The sequence below is a fragment of the Abramis brama genome (genome assembly GCF_963993115.1).
Source record: "Abramis brama genome assembly, chromosome: 22".
NCBI classification, from domain to species: Eukaryota; Metazoa; Chordata; class Actinopteri; order Cypriniformes; family Leuciscidae; genus Abramis; species Abramis brama.
In genome coordinates, this window is record NC_139984.1 from 21,779,539 (window position 1) to 21,804,491 (window position 24,953).

The following is a 24,953-nucleotide window of genomic DNA, read 5'->3' on the forward strand; positions in this document are numbered from 1 at the left end:
AAAAACACTATTGCAATCATAAATAGCTTTTAAGAATAATAAAACCAAGGTTAGAAAGAGGCACTCAATTGAAAGACGTTTCTTGCCAATAATATCACGATTCACGTTGTTTTTTACTCCATCACATTCAATTCAGCCTGCAAACTCAAATTCGCAACTCGGGTAAATATGATTTCTTTTGCTGTATAAAATTCAACAACAGCGGCATAGATTCACTACTGTGCAGGAAACACTAGTGCGCATGTTTAAAAGACAAACATTGCATGTTCTCAATAGAATATTGACTTTTTATTAGTGAGCAATAATTGCTGCTTTCGCTACTATCGTCTGAGCATAATGGGATCAATGTAATCCTTGATCTAGCATTCCATGCACACTATTGTGTGGAGCTTGTCTGCTTAATTCAGGGACCAGTAGTATTTTTTCCTCTACCTCGCTTTATGCACTTAACCCTTGAGTTACCTGCAACAGGTTCATGCAAATAGGATGGCGGTCTTTAAGAAGACCCAGACACAGTGATGTCTGTGCGCACAGAGAGGGACAATCTGGTCCCGGACCAAATATATGGTGAACAAACTGATATGAATTATGAATTTAGGTGAATTCAGGGCAAATTGTATCGGTAGGGAAGGCCAGGCTATAAATAATTTACCCTGCAGGGGGTCTCTGTAAATTACTGGCCCCCCTCTATGTCTCCTTGTCTTCTGCCACTCCTCTTTTTTCCCATTACCTTCAGTCACCTATCTCCTCCCCCTCTTTTTTCCTGTCCTTCTTTTTGTGTTGCTGTCCGTCGCTCGGCTTTCCAGACAGACAGACCCTCAGGGAGGTCTTGAGGGTGGAGGGCAAGCATGTATTCATTTATTCCCCATCTCTCTCTCTCTCTCTCTCTTTCAGTCTTTGACACGCATCCTCACAGTTGGAGGTGGTAAATATTTAAAGAGGAGGCATGACAGAGCCCAGCCCTTATAAACGCATACTGTACAGATGACTTTCACTGGATAAACACTCTTAGTGCTGCTGTGGTTTAGGAAAACGGCAGAACGCAGGGTATTGTTTGAAGCAAGCGCCTGTATGTAGATTAATATTTGCACTTTTTTTTCCTTCTAATTTTAAATGAGAGTGCTAGAATACATATTCTCACTAGTTGCTTGAGGGTGCAGGGAAAATAATTATGCAAGCAGCAGATGATGATTTTAGAACAGATAAGAGATATTACATCTCAGAACAGTGAAGTCTACACTGTCTCCTGCTGGTTTTTCTTGTAGCCTGTATAATCTGAGGTCGTTGTTATTTTGCCAAGTAAGACGTTCCTGGATCAGCATTTTTTGTTGATCCTGGAACAACAATCCTGTTCAAAAATATAGTTCTAACCCTATCCCCATACTTAAACCTAACTCTACCCATAACTTATCCCTAAAATCAGAGGGAAATGATAGGTGAATAACACTACTGTAGAAGCACCTAACCCTGGTTGTAAGCCTAAACTTGACATTAACTGTAAACCTATCCCTCAAATTTTGGAATTTCCCTCAGATTGGAATGTTGTTCCAGAATCAACAAAGATGTTGATTCAGGGACATGCTTTACTTGGTGAAAGACTCTTTGTTTGTAATTGGCACTTCTACTTCATCCTCTCAAACGATGTGTGGTTATTTATCTTGTAGATACATTGGCCCTATATATATATATATAGGGCCGTGTGAAGTGTGACAGGCCTAATCGGACTACTACTATATATATATATATATATATATATATATATATATATATATATATATATATATATATATATATATATATATATATATATATATATATATATATATATATATATATACTACCGTACAAAAATGTGCGGTCGGTAATATTTTTCAATGTTAAAAGAATTGTTGAAAGAAGTCTCTTATGCTCGCAAAGGCTGCATTTATTTGAACAAAATACAATAAACATTTTTTATTTTATTGCCATTTAAAATAACTATTTTCTGATAACCTCAGGATCAAATAAGAGCAGGACTTACACTTCTAGAATCCCACTATAATCTCTGACATGACCGGAATAATGATAAAGGAAGAAGTTTAGCTTTCAGCTCCTGAAATACGGTGTTCAGCAAGTTGGTCCACTGACGATTATATAACGCCACATTTAAAAAAATAAACTAATAAATACAAATTTTACACTATTAATGTACTTGAATAAGAACCACCCTTTTCTTGTTCCAAAGTTCTTGTATTTAGAAGCTTAAAAATGTACTACTGTCATTTTTAGAAGCTGTGATCCACATAACCTTTGCTGTGATTACATTCAAAACAACAACTTTCTGTGATATCATTCACATTTCCACTGAAATTCAAGCGTATGTGCTGTGAGTGAAGTGTTATGCTCCATTTCGCAAAGATAATTGTTTGTTTTTCAGTTGCCTCAGGGCTGGCATTACAGATTTTGTTTATATGGGATGCTGCATCAATTCTCTGTGGCGCTGAAAGCATGGTATGTTTATTATGACTATTATTGTTTTTGTTTGTTTTTTGCATGCACATCTGTTCTACGAAAACTACATAATTGCCTTCGGTTTCCGTCCGCTGCAGGGAATCAGTGACGTTTAGTCCATGACCTTAGGTAATGAGGCAGGTGACAGGATTTGATACTATCAGCAACAGCTGCACAGCAGCGCTGAGAGACCCTGGCCATTGTCAATCTCTCTCACATCAGCAATAGAGGCCGTGTAAGCCGTGATAGACAAGGTTCTTATCAGCATGTTGGGGTTCAAGTAGTGCCTGGAGCTCATTTCATGGAAATGAGACACTCCCCTTCAGTTCCACACCCTCAAACCCCTCCTTTCCTGCTTTATTCTCTGCAAGCCAGTCATGCTTGACTTGGTCACCTAGTTAGCGGGTACTGCTTGATCACATGTTACTGGGTACTTATTTGATTGGCGGTTGGCTCCCTCCGGAGCAGAAGTGTGACAGGCCTAATCGGACTACGCTCAGCACCTCTCAGTGCCAATGAAATCCAATGAAGGCCCGACTCGATTCATCCTCATTTGATGGCATTTGTTAAAGGCCAACGGAGGCTTACCTGGCATCTAATTGGCTGCTTACACATCCCCCTCCCCCTCTGATCAGTTAATACTAATATCACCGAGTCTAGAGGATGAAAGGTGATTGATTGATTTGGGCAGCTGTGTGATTTAATGGAGGAATGGATTACTGTCTTGGCTGTCATCTTCTTACACCCCTTCCACTCCTCCTTTTTTTCTCTCCTCTTGCTTTCACCAAGAGATTTGCAGGCACAGCGCTGATACGAGGTGACTCTCGTATAAGAGGTGATTGTGCTTAATGAGCCACGTAATCCAAGATTGAAGCGCTACACCAACATTATGTGTATGATCTTCTATATGTGACCTGTAAGTAACATTATGTGGGTCCTCAGTTCTCCTACCGTTGTTTTTCAACCAACATGGTATCCTGTATTTTGGATGCTGGTATGTTTGGGTCAGGTTTCTTAACTAGTTTAAAACAGCAAGATTTTCAACCAAGAAATTTTCACCAACATAAAGAATGTACGATATTATTGCTAACATATCAGTTTTTTAATTTCAGTTGATATACAAATATTGGCTGATATATATCCAATATTTAATTGTGCATTGTCATTTCCACAGTTTGTACATGTAGAATACCTTTGCCGTCATCTAAAAGCTAATCTTAAAAACACTTGTAGGTGTAATCTTTAGCAAATCTCAAAATGTGTATCCATTTTTCATACTGTAGCTACATCATAAAATTCACATTTATTTTATAGTATAGAATTTTAGATTGACCACTTATCAGTTATCAGCCAGAACATGAAAACAATTAAAGTGCGGTCACATTTACCACTGTTTGGCGAATTTTCACGGGTGGAATTCCAATTTCAATTGAAATTCACGCGATCGGGATCGTGAGGGCGGGTGCGCAGATTCTGCAAAGACTCGTCATGTTTACTAACAGAAATTTGGATTCATGCCGATTGTGCGGTACGTTTATTTGTATGGAGCATTTCCCACATGCCAATAGTTTTAGGCGTTTTTTTTCTATTATGAATTCCAATTATGAATTCTGCACTAAAATTTAAATTTAAATACTTAATTTTTCAGTTCTGTTTGTTCTGAATGCCGTTAAACTTAAAGGATTTGTTGAGTGAGGGGAACAAAAAAATACATGTTTATAATGTTTATAAACGTTTTGTTTTATTTACCAGTTTTTTTAGGGGGTTAACATAATTTCTAAATGTTATAATAGAATGTGACTTATACAGATACAACTTATCTGTTTTTTTCTTTTAAAAATGCAATTGTGACCCAGTGCGACTTATTTTCTGGAAAATACAGTAGTTAGTTTAAAAGTGACTTCTGTGTGTTTCAAACACCAATAAACTTGACAATGAGCAATGGTCCTTTTTTTGCGAAGTTTTGCTGACATTTTTGTGACCGCACATTCCAGACAGAATTTTAATAATTTTTTGTTGTATTTTATTATTATTTTTACAAAATAGTATAGATTTTCGAGAAGCGTTTCGCCACAGCCTACATTAAACATCTAACCCGGCCCACATCCAAGTGTGACATCAGAAGCCACGCCCATGTCCATATACGTCAAACCAGTTCAGTGGGAACTCCGCCCTGCAGCCGATTCTTAAGATTTTATTGGTCATGTCAATCACAGTGCTGATTGCCTACACCAAACACTGTTCCCTAAACCTACCCATCTCTGTAACCTTAACCAATGAAATTAGCTGCAGTGCGGGATTACTGGTGAAGTGGTTTGGAGGGGGAAATTGCGCTTCCTCATTAACTGTGAAACAGGAAGAAGCATCGAGAAGACTTAAGGTCCATGCACACTGAGTCCGAAATTTTCGCACATTAAAAAATAAATACGACCTCTCGTTGTGTCAATCACGTTTACACACTGCCTCCAAAACTTTTGTCCGTTATAAAAAATTTGGATCGGATTCGATTTTCTGCGTTTTTCGCATCCGTAGCAAGCATTTTGAGAGTTGTTTTGACAATTCACAGCCACCGAATGACGAATACGAAAAAACGTATACGAAAATTTCGGACTCAGTGTGCAAGGACCTTAAACCTTCATGCCTAACTCTTTTTCATTTACTACTTATATTTCTCTTTTTATGACAGACCGCACTGAAACACACTCAAAACCCTTACACTTTCCATCGGAAACCTACATACAACAAATCGGGTTTCTGGGGCGGGATGGGAGTCACAAGGTGACGTATTGGACACGGGCGTGGCTTCTTACATCACACTTGGATGAGGGCGGGTTTGGATGTCCACGGCAGGATGCAGCGAGCCCTCCTTGGGATTTTTTGTTTTATGCATGTTAAAGGGTCTGCCACTAGGGGCAGCAGAGGTAGCTGGAAAGAGCCAGGGTGGCGAGTCTGGCGACCTCCAAAGAGGTTTTCTCAGGGGCCTTGTGAGACTGTGATCCAGCCCTGTGGTGCTTTTCTGCCAGTTAGACCAGCACCAAACCACCATAGACCTTCCCAAAACCTCTTGGAAATTCATGCTAGTCTAAGCCTTGTGCTTTACTCCTCCTTCAACCTTTCCTTCTGCTCCAAGGTCACTCAGCTCCAGGGTTTGGCACCAGTAGGGTACAGCGGTGCCCAGCTAAAGATATGCATAGCTGCCAGCTGCTGTCAGACACGCTCTTCCCGAGCCAACACAAATATCCACCTCTCGCTTGTTATTTAGTTTCATCCCCATTCTCTGCCTGAAGTTTTTATCACAAGTCCTTGGGGAGCTCCTTTTTGTACTGTATTGTGATAAAAGGCAAGTGAATGAAAAAAGATTGCTTGATCCAGTGATAGTGCTGATAAATGGAGCTGCACACGCAGGTCTTTGTGGTGTCATTTGGCAGGCCCAGGTACAGATGGAGAACTCCTCCTGCAGCGTAGCTCATAAGCCTGTGGCGTGAGCGATAGCTGCTCTAATCGATGCATATCTTTTCCATTAAAAAGACCCAGACAATGTTTCATATTCATCTTTTTACTTGCACCGGCCTCCATTCATCATTATCCATTAATGGCATGACCATTAAGATCTTCTGAGATCTTGCTGAGGAAATTCATTGAGTAAATGGCTTTGAGGTCACAGTTGATCTGTGCTTGAGATAAGGACATTTTGCCATGTGCTACTACTGATGCTCACTTCATCTATAAAATTATGTCTAGTATTTATTTCAATGGAATGTATTGTATTCTGTTTTCAATTAAGTCTTTCAGACATAAGTGACCACACTATATATTTAAGTGCCTTGATATAGAAGTTTTAGCTGATGCAGAATATGTTAATTTTATAACTGATAACTACATTTAAAGCATAACAATTTTATTGTAGGGCAGGCTATAGTAGAAAGGGAAAAAATCTATTATATTACTCTACCAATATCAGATAATAATATTATTATTATTATTTAAATATTAACCAACAAAAAGTATCTGGTACTACCATAGTTGTTGGACTACCATGGTATTGTTTGAAGTACATTGGAGTACAATGCACAGTTAATAGCATGGTACATGAAATTATTTTAATAATCATTTTGTACCATGGTATTGCCATCTGAAATTATCACTTCACCATGTTACCATTGCATCTTTTTGTAATGGTTGACAATATTTTCACAACATATCATTTTTACATGCACCCAACTCCACCCCTCTCTCTGGCTCTTCTGGCTCACTGTGTCTCTTCTGTACTCACTGTGTCTCTTCTGGCTCACTGTGTCTCTTCTGGCTCACTCTGGCTCTTCTGGCTCACTCTGTCCTGGGCCATGTGGAAGTGTTTTTTCTCTACGCATGTGGGTCTGCCCTTCCTGCCCCTCCCTCCATCACGCTCTCTCTCCCTCTTCTCTTGCAGTAAAGGTGCATCAGGAGTGTGTGGACCTGAGAGAAACATATAGGAAGAAGAAACGGTGAAGACTGCTCTTCTCTGATTGGGATAATCTGAGATTTTCTGGCCCGTTGTGTTTGTGCCTGCCAGCAGGTGCAATGCCTGCCACGTCACTACAGCAGGTGGGCAGCAGGGGGCGATGTGCTGCTCTCCTGCTCCCTCTCCTCCCTCTCCTCCTGCTGTCTGTGGCTCCAAAGCCCGGGGACACCATGATCAACATACCATCCAAATGTGAGTACAGGATTTGACATTAAATTAAATGTTAAGTGCATGGCGAGTGTGTGTTTTTGTTTTGTTTTTTGTTTTTCATTGATTTTTGCAGAATTATAATGTTTGCTATGGCTTATTGTTAGGTGAATGTGAGAGAAAAAGTGCAGAATGAGCAGTTATAAGCGAGTTTAATTGCTCAATTGATTATACTATTGACCTGAATGCCTAGTACAGGCCTGATTGGAAAGGACAGTCAAGCGCACAGTGATTGAAACCCACCTGAGCAGGAACTGTAAAAACAGCAGCTTCTACAAGCTTCCTAAATCTATTAACAGCACTGGGTTTGTTGCTATTATTGTACATCTGCAATTTAAGATTGCAGTCATGTATCAGTGTAACAGAGCATCTCTCTTTCCCGCCCCTCCAAACACACACACACACACACACACACACACACACACACACACACAAAAGAAGAGGAAAAAGACTAGATTATGAAAACTACAAAACAGAAATGCACCAGAATGAGATGTCAGTGAAAAATTACATCTGCATGAAAGGTCACGATTTCTCTTGACTTCAATTAGTGACCTTTAAATGGGAAACATAGACACGATGGATGTGATCATTGAGATCGACAACACACCAGGGCTCTCAAGTTTTGAAGACAGGCAAGAGTGACATTACCCCAGACCCACATCCCCCCCCACCCCCCCACGCGTTTTTCCGCGTGAGAAATACAATGTGTAGCGGGAGTGCGTGACAAAAGACCGAAATGAGAGACTGTCACACTCAATGCGTGACACTTAAGAGCCCTGACACACCCACATTAAAATGTCTGACCGAGTCCGGCCCATATGCTAACGTTCTGTTCCTGTCTCCCTGCCATGTTGCAGTTTTCAGACATTCAGCGTGTTTGTTTTCTTATTAAGTTGTTGGGACTGCAGTACCAAGCAGTCTTGCAAAGGGTGGTTGAAGTCAAAGGAAAGAAAATGGCTAGATAGGGAGGGAGTTTATTTTAGCTCTGCTTTGCCAGCATCTTGTTATCTCTAGTGTGCCTCTTGTTGGCCAGCTGAACTACAGTCCAGGTGTCTGAGCTGGCATCATGTGTTTTCTTTGTTTCACCTCCAAACAGTGTAATCATAACATTTTGTTTTATTTAAAGGATTAATGCAATCTAGGTGGTGGTGGGGAAGTCAGGATTTGCCTTCACTGTTGGAGCAAATGTGGTCACGAGGATAGTAAAACCTCATATTAACAACAAATAATGTCAAAATAGTTTCTGTGAGGGTTAAGAGAAAAATCTATATAAAAACAAGTCAATAGAAAGTTCACACCATGACAGAAGAACAAATGCGTGTTTATGTGTTTGCTTGTTTGCTATACCTCTAAAAATGCCCTTGCAAATACAGTAAAGCATCTAATCCTCATTAGGGTTAGATGCTGGTAGTTGTAATTAGCTTTACTTAGGAATAATAGTCATAGGCAGAGTTTATGTGTATGTGTGTGCATGTTCTACGTGTTCTTGTGTGTGCAATATAAGTGCATGCTGTCGGTGTGCATTACTGTACTGTAAACTAAAAAGATGATTTTTTGTATTTTTTTTCGCTGACCAAACGGACAGACAAAATAAGACACTGTGAGTATTTCTAGCATATGTCTATGCATGCACTGACTCTACTCCACTAACATTTCCCAGACTCATTCCAATAACGGAAGACAGCCTGCAGCAAACAGCCCAAACTGATCAGCTGAGATATTTGTTTGTTATATTTAGAAGTGTGGGAATGATTTTTTTTTTTTGAGGGTGCATTAAGGCATGAGTCTTTTAAAATGAATGATTATCTTCGGTAATTGGGTGAGGTGTGGCCATGCCTCCCAGTTATAATGGTTAATGGCCCATAAGATGGTCCATCACCAGGGATTACTTTCATTTTTGAACAGTTTACTTTTTTAATCTGCGTTTTTTTCTTCTTCTTATAGATTGATAGAGATATAGATAGATTGATAGATAGATGAGGATATAAGCTGCATAGTGAGGGATCACTGTAACCATTCCCAGACATCAGTGTTGTTATGTGTCCAGTATAAGCACTTGTTTATAGCCTCAGTGACTCTCTCAGTAGATTACATCACTAATGCTTTATGCTCTCGCTGTCTGCCTCTCTTATTCATTCCTCAAGTCTAATTTTCTTCCTGCTCTCCAATTCTTTCACGGGCCACTCATCCGTAAAACAACAGACACTTAGATAACATCTCGGGTCTCTGGACGCTTTACACCGTGCTCTTCATTTCCATCTTTTCACTTTGGGAGTTTCTAATGATATGGACGAAATTCCGTTTCCTGGAACTAATCGAGTGAGTGTTGAGGAGATTCAGAGGCACTTGCTTCAGAACATTGTTGAGGTTTAGTGGGAAACTTAACTGAAGTCAGTGGTGCTGCGGATCATTACCGGTAAGTTGTTTTGAATATTGTGATTACAGCAGGTCAGCGGAAAGGCTGCTCAACTCCTGTGACTAATATGCGTTCATCATCCATATCTGAAGCAACTAACAAATGAGCTGTTATTATAGCTTTTTGGAATGTCTGTTTCTATTTTAAGGGTGTTGCTTTGCTAACTAAAGAAGTTTGCAGAAATATAGGGTAATTGAATGTTTTGAGTGTGATGCACTCTCTCCGCAGTGAAAAGCCCCCCTGTGATCACTGCCCAGCCAGTGTCTATCACCACCTTTTCAGCAGATGACATCACACTCACCTGTGAGGCAACTGGGAATCCCCCACCCATGTTAGTATCCATAGCAACACAGTTACATAATTTGGTAACCGTTTATTTGAAGCCTTTATATATTGCTTTTTTTTGCATTGTATTCATTCATAAATAATTGTAGCCACAATTACATAACCAATACACATTTAAACCTATTATCATATGATGCATTTTAAAGATTTTAAAGAATTGGACTTTAATGGCTTTTATGTCTGGTAGTTTAGTCATATGTCTATATGCCATGGAAGACTAGGAGTGTCACTTAAAAATAAAATAAAGAATTTATCAATTTATTAATTCAAAAATAAAAATGCAAATAATCACTTTGTAAATAGATATTTTATTTAATTCTTTAGAATTTATTTAATTTCGAAATGTAGTTATTGTTTACATTTTTTTAAATGTTTTTTTTTAAATGATTTTTTTAATGTTTTTAAAAATTGAATGCATCCTTGTTGAATAGATGTATTAAAGGGATACTTTAAGTTGTTCCAAACCTATATGAACTTCTTTCTTGTTTTGTGTTCAACAGAGGATATTTTGAAGAATATGGGTAACCAAAGAGTTGACCATCAACCATCAACTTTTTGGTTACCAACATTTTTCAAAATAACTTCTTTTGTGTTCAACAGAAGAAAGAAATTCATACAGGTTTGGAACAACTTGAGGGAGAGTAAATGATGATAGAATTCACATTTTTGGGTGAACTTTCCCTTTAATTTCTTTTTATAAAGAAAAATATTGCTGACTTTTGAATGGTGTATACAGTACAGGCTTTTTACAGATAATTTATTACTAATCTTAGAAGGGATTAATTGAGAAAAAATACTAATTTGTCTATAGCAGTTTCATTTATGGATGTTATTTTCTATGTTATTTAAAAAAAAAAAAAATACTGTCACTTATTTCTTATCTGTATCCTTGCTAGGTTCCGCTGGGTGAAGGATGGTTTGGAGTTTGACCCCTCTAAAGACCCTGACCTCTCAGTGTCCAGAGATTCTGGGACCTTCTCGTTGACAGCCAAGGATGGACCCATCCACCAGTACCAGGGCAGATATAACTGCTACGCATCCAACGAGCTCGGCACGGCCGTGTCTAAAGAGGCTCGTATTATCACAGAGAGTAAGTCGCTCTCATTACCACAGCATTATAGAGCAGCACACTTATGATTGCCTGTTTGATATCCCTGACGTTACCACATGTGGCGAGTTTTCTGTTGAGAGAATCTGGCGTGCAGCAGATAACAGCCCAAAATCAAGCCCCCTGCCCCCTGTTGTGTGTCATATGCAGAAATTGTCATTTAGAGGAAAATTACAGCTCATTGTGTGTGCCAGTCACACAAGCGCTTCGAAGAATTCCAGAACGAATATAAATCCCAGATTGCTTCCCAATTAGCTATCAAACACAACACTGTGAGCGGCTCATTGTAACAACAACAACACCACCACATCTATCTAGCAATCTACCTGTCTCCCTGTCCCGACCTCTCTGCCAGTTTCCCTGACAACAGTTACCTCAGAAACCAGTGTGAGTCGTGTAAGTGTGTCAGCGGGGACGACCACTCCTGGGATTAGTATGTGCAGGAAGTGAGGGTACTCAGCATGAGCATGGCTAACAATAGCCTGCGTATTATGAACTCCACACACAGCTGGTGCTGCTGGCCACATTAATATGTGCACCATCACACACGTATTTCATAAGGCATCTTCTAAATAATGTTGTAGTTTTTAATTGCATTCTGGTGTTCCTTTGTTTTGTCAGCTGTGCTGTATATAATTACTTGCTAGCTAATTAGCATACTCTAGTTTCTCACAAGGATAAAATGTATTTTAAATGGTCAATTGTTGTAAATAATAATTAAAATTTCCCCATCCATATCTGAGAATTTGTATTAATTTACACTAGTATTTAAAAGTTTGGAATCAGTAAGTGTCACTTTGTTGAAAGAAATTAATACTTTTTTATTTCTTTTTTTAAGCTAGGATACTTTAAGTGATGTGAAGTGACATGACAGTAAATACATTTGTAATGTTATAAAAGATTTCTGCTTCAAATAAATTAACTTTCTTTTCATAAAAGAATCCTGAAAAAAAAAAAATCACGGTTTCCACAACATTACACAGCGCAACTTTTTTTTTCAATATTCACAATAAGAAGAAATATTTTTTGAGCACCAAATCAGCATATTAGAATGATTTCTGAAAGATCATGTGACACTGAAGATAGAAATAGAATTAAAATAGAAAACAGTTCTTTTACATTTTTTAATCAAATAAATGCAGCCTTGTTGAGCATAAGAGACTTCTTTAAAAAACGTTATACATTTTACCGACCCCAAACTTTTGAATGTAATTTTAATTAATTCTCTCTCGCAGACACTCCTACTCTACAGAAGGAGAAGAAGGTGTCAAAGAAGGTTGAGGAAGGAGAGAGTGTGGTGCTTCCCTGTAATCCTCCTAACAGCACCGTGGCCCCGGTCATCCACTGGATGGACAAAAGTTAGTCTGTTTTTATCCTGGTTTATCCGTGTTAAACATGAACAACATCTCAGCAATATCTATATACAGTATATGAAACTTTTTCTCTTAGGGCTGCGGCACATTCAGCAAAACGAGCGTGTGATTCAGGGTCGCGATGGAAACTTGTACTTCTCTCATGTGACCCCGGCAGACAGCCGAGATGACTACACCTGCAACACTCAGTTCCTCAGCGCATTCATCATCCAGCTCAAAGAGCCCATCAAACTCACTGTTGTCCCCTGTAAGTATCAAGGCAGAGTGGATGCTGACTGTCCTTGACAAACCAGAGCTATTTTATAAAACTTTTGAGCTGAACTGTAGAAAAGAGCACGACTTTTTAACATTGAGCTATTTTTTAACATACAGTAACACAGTGTCTAAGGTTCAATGCCAATGGTGCAAAATACTGACAAACAGTGAGACTCGATTCAGCAACCAAAGATGTTCTTCTGCCTGTGTAGGGATGGACTATGTATGTATGCATGTATGTCTGTCTGTCTGTCTATCATAATCAATCTAGTATCTATCAATCCATCCACTGGGGATATTGTTTTAGCTGTTTTGCCCAGCTTTAGTCTTGTGTGAACACCCACTTACTGCAGCTGTGATTGTTTACCATGCTCTCTCTCTCTCCTCATCTCCCTCAATAATTCTGTCTTTGTCTGTGTCTGTAGCTAACTCAGTGGTGCGCAACAGAAGGCCACAAATGATGCAACCCACTGGCTCCCGCAGCTCCTACCTGGTGCTCAGTGGCCAAGACCTAGAGCTGGAATGCATTGTTCAGGGCCTGTAAGTCAAACCTGATCTGGCCGTGTGTCTTTTAGAGTTTTCACAAAGTGTACTTCAAAAGTGTTCTGTTTGTTTGCATCCTGTTCTTTCCCTCATTAGGCCGGCTCCCAGTATCCAGTGGATCAGGAAAGATGGAGTTCTGTCTGAGTCACGCACCTCCACTGACAGTTATAACAGAGTTCTGCGCTTTAAGAATATCTCCGAGTCTGACGGTGGCGAGTACCAATGTACCGCCACAAATCTGCAAGGCATGATCTCTCACACCTACAGCATCACTGTGGAAGGTACTGTATGCTTCACACTGCCAGATCACTTCCTCTGCAGATTTAGATGTGGGGTGTGAACTTGAGGAGATAATTGGGAAGATGCCTAAAAATAACTTAAAATTACACTTTGCTGACGAAAGAAACAATCTCAGTCAGGATTTACATTGTTAGCCTTGCATGATTGGGGTATAATTGCTTAATAAAAGCTTATTGCCTACTTTGCATCCCTTCTGGAAAGTTGTACAATTGTTGCCAGAGACCTTTCATGATTAGTTGTTTGTTTTGTGGTGGTCTAGCTGCCCCATATTGGACGAAAGAACCAAAGAGCCAGCTGTACGCCCCGGGAGAGACGGTCAAACTGGAATGTAAGGCTGATGGCATTCCCAGCCCTGAGGTCACCTGGAGCATCAATGGCAATCTTCTTACTGGTAACTGACTCAGTCAGGAAACAATCCATGTCTTAATGCAGGGTTTCTCAAACTGCGGGGGTTCGTGATTAAATGAAAAACGAATTAATAAAATGATAAAAGTTTAAATAAATAATTATAAAATAAAAAATCTAAATATAACGTGATAGTTTTTTTCTATACGCACCTGACTTAAGTTTTACCAAGTGTCCCTGACACCTGCAAAATTATACTCTGTTGACTTCCCCTCTGACCGTGTTGGTTGACGCATAAGTGTAACTACTCTGACTCTATTCTACTCTAAGAGTCTCACACTGAGTCAAACAACGTCTCGTTCCTTTTTGAACACCAACACTTGGGAATAAAGTCTTTAGTGTTCCACTAAGCTGCTGCGGAGCAATAATCAAACTGACTCCAGACAATGCCTTCGAATATGCTTTAATCACAGCTTGAGGATCTCAGACCAATTTCAGAGAGAATCCCACCAGCACAAAAATACAGCAGTTTTTATAGAATAAGAGCATGGTAAAGGTGACATGATTCATTACATAATTTTCCTACAATATGATTGGTTCTTCATATGTATAATCCAGCAAACCCTTCTGTTACAAGGCAGAAGCAAACTCTGGATTTCTTGATTACTCATAATCATGAGTTTATAAATTTAGATATCTGTCTAGCTTAATTTCCACTTTTGTTATATTTGGAGATGATTCAAACACACCTACTGACTTTGACCAAAGTGTTTGGAAACATTTAGGTTTCAAAAGCATATAAATGTTATCCTGCAAGGAAAATAAATGTTAGTTATGATTAATTTAAAAATCCATCACAAACACTAAAAGAATATGAAATACCGTGACTATGCAAATGTGTTGCTAAATGATTGAAATATGAACTTAAAAATACTTAAAAACGTTTTAAAAAAACTTGCACACCCAAATCAATTGTTGTATGAAATTACAATAGGCTGTCAGCTTGGTTGACCGTTGTCATTAAAATATATTTGTCGTAAATGTCGTAAAATCTCAGGGGGTACTTAAAATAATTAATTTTGTTCAGCTGACAAAAAAGTTTGGGAATCCCTGTCTTAATGTATATTTTGTTTGTATATGTTAAATAATCTTTATTTGTTCGGGTGAGACATGAGAGACATTGGTATAGTCTTGATGTACTGAGGTGTCTTTTTTGCATAGATATTGACCCAGACCCCCGTCGCAGTTTGAAACATGGTGTTCTCACTCTGAAGAATGTGGAACTCAGTGACACTGCGGTGTATCAGTGCAAAGCTGCCAATAAGCACGGATCCATCCTCATCAATGCTTATGTCTATGTTATAGGTAAATACATTTTCGAAAGCAGCTCTAAAAGGCTAAGGCAGCATTCAGGGACTAGAATATCACAGCTTTGTGTGTTTTTTTGTTTCTCTAGAACTGCCTCCCCAGATTTTGACAGAAGATGTACTCATGTACTCTGTGGCAGAGGGACAGACGATTGATCTGGCTTGCGAGACCTTTGGCTCTCCTCGGCCCAATGTCACATGGTAAGACAGACTCGATCCTGTGGGGTGTCCCTTCCTCACATGCCAGAACTGCTCTAGCCAGCTGTCCTGATATTGTTGGGGGGAAGCTGCTTTGTGGGGAGTCCATTAGGGTAACATGGGCAGAATCACACTCAGTAGTCAGCATTTCTAAATATCGGTGTTCTTGTAATATCGCACAATGCATCCATTTAAACAGGCTAAAATGAATATTTTGTGTGTTCACAGGGAGGGTGAGTCCTGGGACGCACTTATAGCCAACCCAAGGATGAGTCAGTTATCCGATGGCTCTCTAAAGATCAGTAACGCCTCCCTCAATGACAGCGGCCAGTACACCTGCACTGTCAGCAACAGCAAAATCACCATCACTGCTGAGCTGGCCGTACTCAGTGAGTTTAACATGCATGAATGCTCATGCAATCACACATACTTGATTTATAACTGGTTTCACTTAAGACTGTTAGGGTCATTTCTTTTCATTACACTAATTTAATGTTGATGCTTTTATTGTATTCTAATATCCCCATAAAGCCAACAAACTGCAAAAAGAATTTGATTTCCAGTAAAATATCTAAATATTCTTCTAAATATTCAAAATTGCATGCATGATATTATGCATATTTTAATTATTATCATCATTACTGAAGTTTCTAAGTTATTTTTCTTCTTTTGTTTAGCTTTTTATAATAAGCAAAAATCTAACTGGTTGAAAATAGGTTAGGAAAAATACAATTTAGGATATATTGCATAAAAAAAGTATACATTTTTATATAAAGTCTAAATTTGAGATTAAGTAATAAATTGGCCAATAAAGCAATTTACTGAAACATAAGACAAGAAAAATACTATTTTATATATTTTTTTTTATTCATAAAAAAAACTTAAAATCAAGATTTTCTTTTACAAATTCTGTCTTCTAGATAAGACAGTCATTGTGAAACCTCCGTTGGCTCTGCGAATTCAGCGGGGGAAGCCGGCTAACCTCACCTGCGAGTACCAGGTGGACTCCAGGCAGGGCGCCCCTCAAGTCCAGTGGAGGAAGAACCATAAGAAGCTCACAGAGTCCTCTGATTCAGACAAGTATGCTTTTATACCTTCATGTCCCTCAAAATGCTGCAGAATGGCTTAGTTTGAACTGTATAACATGATTTCACGAACATTATTAACCATAAATATCTTAGGTACAAGATAGATGAAACCACCCTCATAATACTTGAAGTTGAAGAAGACGATGAAGGGATATACACCTGTGAAGTCATTACCACTCTGGATATGGCGGAAGCGAGTGGCTCCATCACTATCGTTGGTAGATAACTTTATAAATGGCCTGTTCCCTATAACATGGCCATCTCTAAACCTTACATGTCTGGATCTATATAGCTGTATGTGTGCTGCATGTTGTATGATAATGTGACCTACAGAAAGGACAAAGGACATGTTTGGCTGTAGGCAGATTCAAGAAATAACCTTTAAAATCATAGATGCCTTGTTTTAACTGGCATCTTACCCCTTGACCTCTTTGTCAACCCTCATTCACCAGATCGGCCAGACTCTCCAACCCAAATACAAATGACTGAACCTAAAGAACGCAGTGTCACTCTCAGCTGGACACCTGGAGATGATCACAACAGCCCTGTGATAGGTACAGTTACAATATATGTTTTTTTCCCCCTGTGTTTATGCAATACATACAGTTTGTGTATGCAGTTTTTATTTGATACATGTTCATTATTTGAAATTCTTATTGATTTTTTCCCCCTTTAAATGTCAAATGCTGTATAAATTGATGGTTTAACAAAGATTTGAACGTTTTTTTGGACACTCAAACCACACTTAAAATAAATATGTCATTGTGCTCAATAACAAAATATCACACCAATATCAGACCACATTTTCTCAGTTTGCACAGGGATTCCCTTTTCTTTCTTTTTTTGTCAGCCAGACTTAAATATTTACTTGAGGTACACACTAGTCACTTTACATACAGTTAAACAAATAAAATATTTGTCTAAATTTTTTTAAATTAATATTTTACAAAAATACTAAGTGTTTCCTTTTAATTTGTTTTTATTAATATGTTTTATTAATTGTTTTAATTTCACATTTTGTATGATTGATTTATTTCATTATTAGCGTTTCATCAACTCACAAACCCCATTTTGGGAAACCATCATTTAAAAAAACAAAAACAAATCTTATACTTGAAAAGTGTGCTTTCTATAAAAAAAAATGCTATTTGACTTAATATTTTTCATCTAATGCAGTGGCATTCATACATTTTTAAGTGTCCAAATACTTTTTGGGGGCTAGTCTATATAAAATCAGTGTCATTTCCTGTTTTATGTATGTGTATGTGTATGTATATGTGTATATATATATATATATATATATATACACGCATGTTTGTGTCTAGAGTATTTGATTGAGTTCGAGGAGACAGGATCTGAAAGAAAGGAATGGGAGGAGCTAAGCCGTGTGTCAGGCAGCATTCAGCGAACTACCCTTCCCTTGATGCCCTTCATTTCTTACCGTTTCCGAATCATCGCCATCAATGACATCGGCAAGAGTGACCCGAGCAAGGAAACGGAGGCTTATTCCACACCAGCTGCTCGTAAGTTAACATTGCATGTGTGTGCGAGTGTGTGAACGCTTACATTGCCTTGAAAAAGAAAATGCTTGTCCCGCTACATTGTGATGCATTTGTTTTGTCTTTTGAATCATTGTATGACACTTTGAATTTGTGTTTGTATCTTCTCTCAGTGTGTGGCTGATGTAAAGTGACAGTTTTATTGCCATGTTAGAACATCTTGGCACTAAATTATGATTTGTCCTCTACAGCTCCAGACAGCAACCCTGAAGGAGTGCGCAGTGATTCCATTGACCCAGGCACCCTTGTCATCACATGGAAGGTGCGCTGCGCAATTCAGACCAAAAATGATTCTGTCTTAATGCATTCACTTCATGTCGTTCCAAGCCTGTTTGTTTTTTTCCCCATGGAACACAAAAGAAAGTGAACAGAAGCTTGAAAATGGACAAAAAAGTTAGATAAAAGGAATCCATATAATGTACATATCACTACATTTTTGGTAGCACAAGTAGTGGTGTAACCAACTGTTTTTAAAATGTTTTAAAAAGTCAGTATACACGGCTGTCTCTCTCTCTCTTAAGTAATGTTGTCATGAATGATTTATTCAATTTATTATTTTCTCTCTCTCTCTCTCTCTCAAATTGTTAAAAATTAGATTCATTTTAGTGAACTGGTTCATCTTAAATCGTCCTCTTTCTCATATATAGAGTATATGTAGTGTTAGAAAAGTATTATTAATTCTACTGAATTAGTTAATCCTAAACAGTCATCTCACTCTCTCTCATGTGTAATGTTGGAAAGTTTGATTCATTATAGTGAATTAGTTCATCTTAAACGATCCAATCTTTCTCGTGTAGCGTTGGAAAGTCTGATTCATTCTAGTGAATCAGTTCGTCCGGACAGTCAATGTAAATAAACTGATAAAAAAAAAGGAATCCCTGTACTTGTTGCCAATGTTTTGAAATTCTCATTGTTCACAGAAAGATACATTCTAGCTCAAGACTGAGTCTTTGTTCTTGTAGGAGTTGGACAGGCGTAGTTTCAATGGCCCAGATTTTCGCTACAAAGTGATGTGGAGGAAGGTTTTGGGCAGCGGTCCGTCCTGGCACACCAAAGACGTCTACTCTCCACCCTTCATCGTCACAGATGTGGGCAACTTCTCTGCCTTTGAGATTAAAGTGCAAGCTGTTAATGATATGGGAGAAGGTCCAGAGCCCAAAACCGCCATTGGATACTCTGGAGAGGAGAGTGAGTTTTTCATGTTGTATATTTTTGCTGCTATTGTGAGCCCTTTTTCCTGACATCTTCCTGTAAGGTTATCTCAATTCACCCCAATTGAACAATGATTTTAGTTAATCCTGAGACAGATGTTTTTAAGGGAATCAAAGTGTGGGTGCTCTTTCTCCCTGTCAGTCCCTCTTGAGGCCCCTCTGGATGTGGGAGTGGTTCTGATCAACAGCACTGCTATTAAAGTGACATGGGCGGCCGTGAACAGAGAAACTGTGAGGGGCCGTCTGCTGGGTTACAAGGTAACATTCTGTGTTGTATTAACTCAGCCAAAAATTAAAAAATGTAAGATGTAAAATCTCTTCAACAAATTGTCTATCATCCATCCTATAGATTTATCTGAAGCACTTTGACCCAGAAAGCAGACACCTCAGACGGGAGCGTGTTAGGGAGGGTAGGCCGACAAACATCTCAGTTGTGACGACGGACAGTAACGAGGAGAAGAAGATTCTGGGAGATCTGCAGCCCTACTCCCATTACTCACTGACTGTAAGTGCCTTTAATTATAAAGGAGAAGGACCTGAGTCTGAAGCCCTCACTTTCCACACTCCAGAAGGAGGTAAGAACGTGAGACAAAAAGTAAAAATAGTTGAAGAAAGGTGAGGGCTTCAAATTCTGTCATCCATTTTTTTCAGTACCTGGTCCTCCATCATCTTTACTGCTGGAAAGCCCATCAGAGACAGAAATGATACTGCGTTGGTCTGCGCCCAACCAGCCAAATGGAGTCCTGAAAGGATACATATTACAGTATCAACAAGGTGTGTGAACTAACAGCCTGATTCATTCTCATCAGGATTATTAGAAGCAGTTTGTTGAGGAGAGGGATTTTTGCCTGGTATACAATACAATGGTTGAAAAAAATCCCAGAGATTTACATTGAAGGAAGGAACCAATCTATGTCTAGACACTCTTTTGACTTGGCTAAGTAAAAAAACAGCAAGCATCTAATCAGAACACCCTAAATATCACATAGCAATGCTCTAGTAACCACCCAAGCACTCAAAACGCCTTGGCAACTCCTTAGAAACCACACCCTAGAAACCACACTATCAGCTGCATAGCAACTCAAAAAACTGTCAAAATACCTTAGCAACTACATAGCAACCCCAAAACACTAAGCCTCTGCATAGCAACAGCTTGGAAACCACCTAGGACAACCTAGCTGCTTAGCAACAAACAAAACACTTTCAAAATACCTTAACATTATTTATGACTTTTGAACTACCACCCATAACATCTTAGCAACTGCATAGCAACACACTAAAAACACTCAGCACCCCAGCAACACTTTAGAAAGCACCTAGAACACCCTATCAACTGCATAGCAACTCAGAAAAACTCTCAAAACATCTTAGCAACTGCGGAGCAATGCAAAAAAACAATCAGATCATCTTAGCAACTGCTTAGCAACAAACAAAGAAAAAACACTCAGAATATCTAAGCAACTGCATATAAACAATCATTTTAATGCCGGGGACACACTTAACGACTAGCTGAAACATTCTAAGACTGAACTGAACACACTTAAAGACTGTTTCCAATGACTGGAGCAGATCTTAAACACCGACTGTGAACAATGACTGAACGCAACTATCTTTGACTCAGCGCGTTTGGGCATGATCAGTCGTAAGTATCAAATTACACATAATCGGCCTTACAGTCGTTAAGTGTGTCCCCGGCTTAAGACAAGTAATTACACTTGGCGGTCATCTTTGAAACGCCTCTCGGGCATGCAAGTGCAGCTCCAATCTCTTTGAATTAGGAAACATAAAGTTCTCCAAAACTGTTTGCCAAGCTTACGATTAAATTTCATATTTGAAATCACCAATGAAAACAGTCTCATAAATTTTGCTTCTAAACGCTCAAATCATGACAAAAAACAGCATTTTTCGCATGCGTAGTCCTAAGAACACTGACTGTTTCTAGGAACTGGAGCTTCTAACGGCAGCTGCAGTGATGCGATAACATTACCAATCGGGGAATGGCTCTTTTCTTTAGAAGGCGGGACTTATTACACCATTTTGCATGTTGCACTTTCTCTCAGTTAAAGTAATACGATCTTTCTTTATATAAAGTCTATTATATAAATACACAAAAACACTCAGAAACACCTTAGCAATTGTATAGAAATGCACAAAAATGCCCAGAATGCCTTTGAACAACTATAACTACTTAATATAAACTCACCAACCAATGTTTAAAACAATATTTTTTACACATTTGTTGTCTCCCCCCATTTCTCTGCAGTTGATAATGAAGACAGCCCTATGCTGGTAGAAAAGATTAGTGACCACAGCAAAAATCACTTCAAGTTAAAGCTGGACCCTCGCAGCCGTTACCGCTTCCACCTGCGGGGATACACGGCTGCTGGAGAAGGACTGCCAATCATCAGCGAGGGAGCTACCACACTGGATGGAGGTCCAACACTTTACCCATCACTGAATGATTTATCTGGACATAGAGTTGTATCTAACTGCACCTGCGTTTTGAGGGGTTTTACATGATGGGGGAATGTTTTCACACACATTTTAAACACCTAACCAGACATGATGCAACACACTTCTAGTGACAAGTAATTTGTGTGTCCACACTGAAAATGTGTGAAAATGTGACACAATCAGTGTTGGGGAAAGTTATTTCTAAAAGTAATGCATTACGATATTGTGTGTTACTCTCCCTAAAAAAGTAAATAATTGAATTACTTTTTATGGAATTGTTATTTTTTCTCACCCTGGCTGGGCTTGCCTGTTTTTTTGTTTTGTTCTGTTTTTTGGCAAATGTTAAAGGTGAACTAAGTAACTTTTTAACCGAACAGCTTCGGAGTCATTGGAATAGTTATATGACTTTTTTCGGGTTGAATGGTGGTCGTCTCGCACACCCCCAAGCGCCTGTGAGCCGAAAAACCACCCTTGCAACTTTGGCCCGGCGGGCCTCAGCGTCAGGAAGTATTGCGTGATATCAGGTCTCGCGATGTAACAAATTGCTTTACGGCAAAAAAATCTGCTAAAATTCTGTCATTATTGCGCTCCCTCACGCTGTTCAAACCCGAATGAAGAAGACGTTTTAAAGAATGTCCCATCTGCTTTGTTGTCGTTGATCTATAGCCTCTGGTGTCTGAGAGTCGCCAACGAGTTTTTCGACAGTGTTGTCAAATATCTATTCTGAAGCTGTAGAGGGAGCTCTATAGAGAAACCTGTGAGCAAAAAGCGAGAATATAGCGAAGAAATACCCGAAACTGCATAGCCCTGCTTTAAATGAATGGCCCTGTCCCAAATGGCACACTCCGGACTTGTGTCCACACTTTGGTGACATCATGTAGTGCAGACCTATAGGGCCCTTGGTGCGAGTCCACGAGGGCACATTGAGAGGTATTTTTGGGACAGACTCGATCGGCACGACGGAAATAACGGCCTGGTTGTTGTTGGACAGGAGAAATCACATTTTTGCGCTCCGACGTCTTATCTGCATGTCAACTACACAGCCTAATTTTACAGTTCTATATTTTGATATTGTGCATATCACCTGGGCATTAGACAATAGATATATTATTTAAATGATGTATACAGTTGTACATAATAATACATAATGTTCCATTTGAACTAAGATTACAATTTTAAAACATAATTTAAACATAATTTTTTCAATTTACAGGTTTCAATATTCATACTATGTTTACATATGACTCAGTAAAGCCCTGCCATTCGGTTGTATTTATTTAATGAATCATAATGCGATCGTATTATTAAACGCGCTATTATTATGTTTGAGACATCAACCACTGGTCGATGGCCATAATGTTTGTATAAACTGTAGGTAACAACTGGTAAAATGTACATTTAGGTCATAAAAACCGTAATATTTTCTTCTAAGCGTTGTTAAATGGGACGATCTAGCTTACGGAGGACTGTTCTTGTCACCTAGCATCTGTGACAGCTGCCGTTAACAAGCGGCAGTGACGCTGACGTTTGTACTGGACTTTTTTGAGAGTTAGGCCTATATTAAACTGTCTGAAAACAAAAGAGGGTTCACAAGCTGTCTAAATATGTTCACCATGGTCCATTTCTGTGTATAATAAATAGTATAAACTATATATAATTGCATCTTAGTAAGATATGTCATTTGAACAGCTTACATTTTTTTATTTATTTTTACATTTGTATCATTAGATATTTGACTAAGCTGAAACCCAATACTTACGTTTAAAAGTGTAGGTGGTTTAAACCCTGTCATCACTGGCGCACAATGAATTCTGGGGTAGGCAAGGCCGCGAAGGATCCACCTGATGTATCCTTCATTTTATGAGAAATGAAGGATGCATTTGGAGGCCGCATTTGAAGGAGCCTTTTGAATTAGGACATCCTTCGTCGCGCCGCTGAGATGCAATCGGACTTCGAATGCGGCCTTCGAAGGATGCAGCCTCTGAATTGGGATGCAGCTTTCAACAAGAAAGTCATTTTTGCTTATTGGTATGTTTGAACTGGATCAGCTGCAAAGACATTGGTTAATAAAGCAAGGTCAAATAATAAAGTATATTTGTATTATTTTGAGGAATATTGTAGATGTTTTTGTGCAAGTGAGATGAGTAAATGCTTGCTCGTATTTAGTCTAGAGATCTACAATAACCATCATGTTCACACAATGCCTCTACACTTATGATTTCTCTCAACATGAGGACAGAATGGGTCTCAGTCAATAAATGGGAATTTGAAAAAGAAATTCAGATATTTTGTTACTTGAATGCGTTACTCCCAACACTGGACTCAATCACTGCCAATCAGAACATATTTGATTTATATTGGAACGAATGAATTTGTTTAACAAACGACCATCAGATTTAAGGGTGTGTAAGTGTGACTTGTTTTGTTTCTGTGTGTGAACAGGTCCACCCTCCAACATTAGCTTATCGATTGGAGAGACATCAGTCAACCTGACCTGGGTGTCGAAAGAAAGACAGAGGAATGTGGGATTCCATATTAATTACCTGAGAGATGGTACGTGCTGTATAGACAGGATGTGATGGAGAATGATTGAGAATTGAGAATGAGATTGAGAATGAACACAAGCTTGTTTATCAAATAGCAAATCAGGAAGTGGCAGCTTTATTACCTGTTCTCTTAGTTAGTTAGTTAGTGCCTCTATCTTTTCAGTACCCTTTGTTTTGATTTAGATTGTACTGTGTTCTGTCCAGGCAAAGGCAAATGGAAGCGCTCTGAAAAAGTAAACAGCTCTCAGTCTTTCTACACGCTGCAGGGGCTCCAGCCCGGATCGCTGTACTACCTGGAGATTAACTTAGGAAACAAGACTATCTGGAAGGATGAGATCCAGACAGCTGGAACAAGTAATCACAAAACAGTCCTATTAATGCTTTTTATAATAAATGTGCTATTGTGCAGACCACAAAAGAGCTTTCATGAACACCACATTTGAAGATTATAACTTTTATATTTGGGCTGGAAAATGGAGCGTAGAGGATGTTTTCTTGTAACCTTTGATAGTTCAGCCAAAAATGAAAACTGTCTTCATTTACTCTCTTTAACCTCATCTTGTTCCAACCCTGTATGCTGTTATTTATTTATTCAAATTTAAAAGTAAATTTGTGTAATATTTTCAATACTGTGATTTTTATAG

The 24,953-nt window shown here is 38.8% G+C and overlaps 1 protein-coding gene across 5 annotated transcripts in view; it reads left to right on the plus strand.

The window, feature by feature from the left end:
• l1cama (L1 cell adhesion molecule, paralog a) overlaps window positions 1–24,953 on the plus strand; it is a 49,199-nt gene that overhangs the window by 21,449 nt on the left and 2,797 nt on the right. For 3 of the 5 annotated variants that reach the window (XM_084099513.1, XM_084099514.1, XM_084099515.1), the window contains exons 2-24: window positions 6,920–7,183; window positions 9,846–9,948; window positions 10,859–11,052; window positions 12,306–12,428; window positions 12,520–12,690; window positions 13,124–13,238; window positions 13,338–13,522; window positions 13,801–13,932; window positions 15,108–15,251; window positions 15,343–15,454; window positions 15,680–15,840; window positions 16,372–16,531; window positions 16,633–16,757; window positions 16,992–17,093; window positions 17,865–18,062; window positions 18,290–18,360; window positions 19,061–19,286; window positions 19,452–19,567; window positions 19,659–19,884; window positions 19,961–20,083; window positions 21,573–21,743; window positions 24,206–24,316; window positions 24,514–24,663. In XM_084099513.1, the coding sequence (XP_083955639.1) occupies window positions 7,051–7,183; window positions 9,846–9,948; window positions 10,859–11,052; window positions 12,306–12,428; window positions 12,520–12,690; window positions 13,124–13,238; window positions 13,338–13,522; window positions 13,801–13,932; window positions 15,108–15,251; window positions 15,343–15,454; window positions 15,680–15,840; window positions 16,372–16,531; window positions 16,633–16,757; window positions 16,992–17,093; window positions 17,865–18,062; window positions 18,290–18,360; window positions 19,061–19,286; window positions 19,452–19,567; window positions 19,659–19,884; window positions 19,961–20,083; window positions 21,573–21,743; window positions 24,206–24,316; window positions 24,514–24,663 (3,352 nt within the window). In that variant the 5' untranslated portion in view covers window positions 6,920–7,050. Of the gene's footprint in view, window positions 1–6,919; window positions 7,184–8,786; window positions 8,802–9,845; window positions 9,949–10,858; window positions 11,053–12,305; window positions 12,429–12,519; window positions 12,691–13,123; window positions 13,239–13,337; window positions 13,523–13,800; window positions 13,933–15,107; window positions 15,252–15,342; window positions 15,455–15,679; window positions 15,841–16,371; window positions 16,532–16,632; window positions 16,758–16,991; window positions 17,094–17,864; window positions 18,063–18,289; window positions 18,361–19,060; window positions 19,287–19,451; window positions 19,568–19,658; window positions 19,885–19,960; window positions 20,084–21,572; window positions 21,744–24,205; window positions 24,317–24,513; window positions 24,664–24,953 lie in introns of all 5 variants that reach the window. The other 2 variants (XM_084099511.1, XM_084099512.1) reach the window with 1 other exon arrangement.